This window comes from Littorina saxatilis, linkage group LG3 (assembly GCF_037325665.1).
Source record: "Littorina saxatilis isolate snail1 linkage group LG3, US_GU_Lsax_2.0, whole genome shotgun sequence".
In the NCBI taxonomy this organism is placed as follows: Eukaryota; Metazoa; Mollusca; class Gastropoda; order Littorinimorpha; family Littorinidae; genus Littorina; species Littorina saxatilis.
Genome location: NC_090247.1, coordinates 30,552,015 through 30,557,488, shown reverse-complemented (window position 1 = coordinate 30,557,488; position 5,474 = coordinate 30,552,015). Strand labels below are relative to the sequence as shown.

Below are 5,474 nucleotides of genomic sequence, written 5' to 3'. Positions count from 1 at the left end.
GTGCAGACCCAGAGACGGTATCCATCTCCCACCCCCGTGTCACCACAATGGCACGTTAAAGATCTTGGTCATTCTACCATAAGTGCAGATGGCTGATACCACCTAAACACGCAAACATCAAAAAGCCGTGAGGGCGTAAAACTCGAATCGTATAAACCAATTCATGTCCAATATAGGCAATTAAGACCTGACGGACAATAAGCCCCTTAAAATGTACTATGTGAAAGAAAGGGGGGCCCGGGTAGCTCAGGTGGTAGAGCACTGGACTTGTGATCGAAAGGTCGCTGGTTCGAATCCGGGCCGGGACGGACACGGGTCAACTTTATGTGCAGACCCAGAGACGGTATCCATCTCCCACCCCCGTGTCACCACAATGGCACGTTAAAGATCTTGGTCATTCTACCATAAGTGCAGATGGCTGATACCACCTAAACACGCAAACATCAAAAGCCGTGAGGGCGTAAAAACTCGAATCGTATAAACCAATTCATGTCCAATATAGGCAATTAAGACCTGACGGACAATAAGCCCCTTAAAATTTACTATAAGAACGAATGGTTAGAGGTTGTTGCGGTTGACCCTACACAGTACGACCTATGATATTTTTGTTGAACCTCGAAACTAAACGGCGACTTCATGTCACGTGGTACATACGTCACAGAAATCGCCCATGAACAAAAATTTCTCCTTGTGCAAGCTACTTACCCGAGGCAATAAGACGACCCGCTGGTGCGGCTCGTCAATAAGAATAAACTCATTTCATAATGCAATCGATAGTCCAACCTTGCAATACTCAGATAAACACACTCTACGAACACAAACTTCAGTTATATCACATTTATAATTCGATCGATATTCACAACCATAGATGTTTTCTGGCAGAACTCAAAGACACTCTTCAATCACACACATTTGATATATCACATATATAATTCGATTGATACTCACACACATTTCTTCCTGGCATAACTCAAATTCACTTTTTGAACGCAAATAGTAGTACATGTGGGTAACATGAATAACACCGAATTCTAATTGTCGCCTAACGTCGAATTGCTCCATTGTCGCCTAATGACGAATTGCCAAATGTCGCCTAATGTCGAATTGCCAATTGTCGCCTAACCTAGAATGCCAAATGTCGCCTAATGTCGAATTGCCAATTGTCGCCTAACCTAGAATGCCAAATGTCGCCTAATGTCGAATTGCCAATTGTTGCCTAAGACCGAATTCCCATTGTCGCCTAACATAGAATGCCAAATGTCGCCTAATGTCGAATTGCCAATTGTCGCATAAGACCGAATTCCCATTGTCGCCTAACATAGAATGCCAAATGTCGCCAAAAGTCGAATTGCCAATTGTCGCGTAAGACCGAATTCCCATTGTCGCCTAACATAGAATGCCAAATGCCTCCTAATGTCGAAGTGCCAAATGGTGCCTAACACCGAATTACTTTTTTTTAACTGTTTTTAATCCAATTGTTCACTCCATTACAAAAGGCTGACATTTGAATATATTTGGTTTAATCACGATTTTATTCAGAATTTCACAGGATAAAATGGACTGATTTTACACACAAACAAGCAATATACTTATAGGCAGTGAGTAACATGACGTACAATTACACAGCCTGCCTGTTGTTGGGTGCCACGTTGCCCTGAACGGTGAACCCCGCAGTCGTAACACAAGGCATGTCCGCAAGGGACGAACACTGCTCTATGCCATTCCAAACACCCGGACCACACTCGCTATATCGGCGCGGCAGCAGTGACATCTGTTGTTGGGTGCCACGTTGCCCTGAACGTGAACCCCGCAGTCGTAACACAAGGCATGTCCGCAAGGGACGAAAACTGCGTTCCGGGGGGTTCAAGAGACAAACGGGGCACGAGTTGTCGGGTGCCCTTGTGGGGGAGCTGCTGCGGTCTGTGGTGTCGTCCTGGTCATCCTGGTGGTTGACGTTTTCCTCGTCCGTTTCTGGCTCTCTATCTGGGTTGCCTTCTCGTGGTCCATCAGCGTTGCCGTCTTCGTCAGTTTGGGATTCTGATGTCTCAACATGATCCGCGGCATATCTCCTAATGAAGGCGCATGCTCTTTTAACGAAGGCCAGCGGGGCGATTTGTTGACCTGTGAGTTGTTGGCCAAGGACTGCAAGTCGTCGCTCATTATTGATCTGCAACACCAAACGCCTCCTTGCGATCTCCTCGCCGTTTGTCAGAAGGGAAAGGTCATTCAATTTGCATTCTATCAATTTGTTAACCGTACCTTCTTGTATCTTGAAGTGGTTGTCAGGAAGCGGTCCGTGTGAGTGAGGGTTGGTTACTCTGCAGACACCATCTCTGATGACCGATCGGCCCCTGCAGTCTGCATCCGTACATGACAGGTATCGCGACAACCCTATGCGCTCTGTACCTCGGTACTCATGGTCTTCGTGGCTCAACTTGGCGTTCTTTTCTTTATTTTGCGTTCTGTTCTTGGCAATATGTTTGTCACGTTATTTCCCATAAAAACGCGGAAGACATTAAGTGAGCTTTCTTTGTCTGTCTAACTATCTTGTCTGTCCGGGACCGTCTGTGTTAGGCGACAATGGGAATTCGGTGTTAGGCGCCATTTGGCAATTCGACATTAGGCGACATTTAAAATTCTATGTTAGGCGACAATGGGAATTCGGTGTTAGGCGCCATTTGGCAATTCGACATTTGGCGACATTTGGAATTCTATGTTAGGCGACAATGGGAATTCGGTGTTAGGCGCCATTTGGCAATTCGACATTAGGCGACATTTGGAATTCTATGTTAGGCGACAATGGGAATTCGGTGTTAGGCGCCATTTGGCAATTCGACATTAGGCGACATTTGGCTAAAGAACAAATTCTAAGTAAGGCGACAAATGGAATTCGGTCTTAGGCGACAATTGCAATTCGGCGTTATTCCGCGTTCCCGTACAGGTACTATCACATTTTCTGTTGGTCAAAATTCTCAAACATCTTTTTCCAGCAGAACTCGGATTCATTCATAATTCAATCGATCGTCACAAACTTGTTTTATCCTGCCAGACACATTCTTCAAACACAAACATCAGTATACATTACTGTTACAAACAACACACCACGAACACAAATAGTATTACTTTAACCCGACAAAACGGGGCCCAAGGACTGTTATGCCGGGGTGGAAGTAGAGATAAGCGCCTACTTCCTAAGAAATGCTCCATATGGCTTCGTATCTCCAAACACCTCTGACAGTCAAATCCAGCTCCTGGCCTTCACGTGGCGGGCCCTGTCTTCGACTAACAGGAGAAGGGATGCAGGCGGGTCCCTGGCGCCTTAAAACCAGATGCTTCGGGCAGATGGGGCTCGTCAACCTTGGATGGTCGCTCATCTAGGAGAAGGACAACTCCGATTTCAAAACCCGCACTGCCTTGTGTGCGCCTTGGGAAAGGCAAAGGCTACGAGAAGGAAAACTTCGACAACAAACCCGGGTAGAGTGGACTCGACAGCCCAGCAAGGCAGCTACTCTTGGGGAGGAGGCAACCCTGAGTAAGAACCTCAACCACCGAAGACGGAAGACAGCAGCCAACTTGGCGTGGGGAGAAAATCGGATGTCTACGCTTCCACGATAATATGGCCGCACAATTAACATCGAACGCAGAAGAAGAAGAAGAACCCGACAAAACACGTACACACTCTGAACACAAAACATGTGAGTATCACTGATATTGTATTAACCACATCTATATATATATATACGACTTGTGTCTGTCTGTGTGTGTGTCCGCGATGCCAAGCCAAAGTTCTCGATCGATCTTTTTCAAATTTGGAGGCCATATTCAGCTACATCCCGGACACAACCTCATCGATGAGATATTTCAACACGTGCTCTCAGCGCGCAGCGCTGAACCGATTTTGGTTTTTCTCTGGATCCATTTCCAGTAACTCTTCCTTATCTTCTCCAGTGTTTTCAGCGTTTACCTCCCTTCCTTCGTGTGGCGTCAATCCATATTCCCGTTTCTATTTTTAGAAGGTCACTGTCGACAACGCTCAATCCATATTCCCGTTATACTATTTTTAGAAGGTCACTACTCTTCTCCAGTGTTTTGCGCGTTTATCTCCCTTCCTTCGTGCGGTGCGCCGGCAAAGCCGGCGTACACCCGGCAAAGCCGGGTCCCCGGCGCAGCCGGGTATTCGGCTCGACTTTTTCCCGGCGCAGCCGTACCCGGCGAAGCGGGTATTCATCTAGTATATCATACACACCCTGGAGGCTTCAATTCCAACCACCAGTCGTCAGGATACAAGTACTTCAACATTTCAATCCCGTCGTGAGGCACTGGCACGTCCACCCCGTTTACCTTAGTCGCCTCAAACGGCTCTTTCAGCAGCCACACGGGGAAAGACACCTGCTTGTGTCCGAACCGTCGCCGCATCTTGTTCATCCAGCCCCCCGGCATGGCAAGGTGTAACTCGTTCTCCCCTCGCATAATCGAGGTAGTGAACACATAAATATGACCCAGAACTTTACCCTGAAGGAGAGAGACGTCATACACTCCCCGCCTCCAGTCGTACTCTATCACCAAATTTCTCTCAGCGAAGGCGTCTTTCAGCTGAGACGAAGACGCGTTGACGAAGTGAGAGTCCAAAGCGCAGAAATCCACGTTGTTGTCCCAGGGTAGGATTCGACCTTGACGCAGCGCGCCCCACAGAGTTCCGTAGCACAGTGCGTGCGGCACGTGCAAGGACTCCAAAGCACTGTGCGTTTTGACGAGCAGAGCGTTCAGGTCGTTCATATCGCTGTCGTTGAGACGGCAAGGCGCTGGGAAGTGGTACCACGGTCCCTTGGACTCTGGTGGAGGTTTTGTTGTGGAGAAGAGGGAGATGATGAGAAAGAAGAAGAAGACGAGGAAGACTAGCGTGAGGAGTCGACATTTGTTGCGTGTCACCGAGGTCAAGGCTGAGCAACGCCCCATTGTCGATGAATTGGTTGCACGTGTGGTCTAGTTTTACGTTCTGTGTTTATCACCCAACACTTTGTGGCCTAAGATGCAGCGAAAATCCATTCCAAATCGGTTAGTTAGCAATGTCAGTTGAAAGTGCAAAGAGCCGACAATAGTAATGGAATCCACTAAGCTTAAGATCATTGGGTATTGCTTGTATGTTGGCGACTGACAGTTTAAACATTCTATAATCCCACAGAAATTGTTCAATATCGGTCACGTCGTCAATTCCTCATCACACATCATTGCATAGACCTGAAACGGTTTAAGCCGTGCCTTGTCCGTAAGTTAACATCAGTTCCTGGGTCACAAAACCCGTTTGTTCAAAGGATAAGCAACATTTCTCGCGGCAACCACGTCTCAGCACTGTCGAAAGGAACAGGCGTAATTTCATTTCAACGGCTATGTTTGTGCTGGCAGTCGCAAACTTCGATTTTATCCAAGACACAAATGAGGAAGGGAGATAATCTAACGCGGATCTGCGGACTCCC

General features: G+C 47.4%; 1 protein-coding gene across 1 annotated transcript in view; it reads right to left on the bottom strand.

Annotated features, from left to right (window-relative positions):
• Positions 1–231: 231 nt before the first annotated feature.
• LOC138962118 (uncharacterized) overlaps positions 232–5,474 on the bottom strand; it is a 5,850-nt gene continuing 607 nt past the window's right edge. Inside the window, exon 1 of the mRNA XM_070333838.1 lies at positions 232–5,474. This exon is cut by the window's right edge and continues 607 nt beyond it. Coding sequence (XP_070189939.1) covers positions 4,237–4,956 — 720 coding nt within the window. The 5' untranslated portion in view covers positions 4,957–5,474 and the 3' untranslated portion in view covers positions 232–4,236.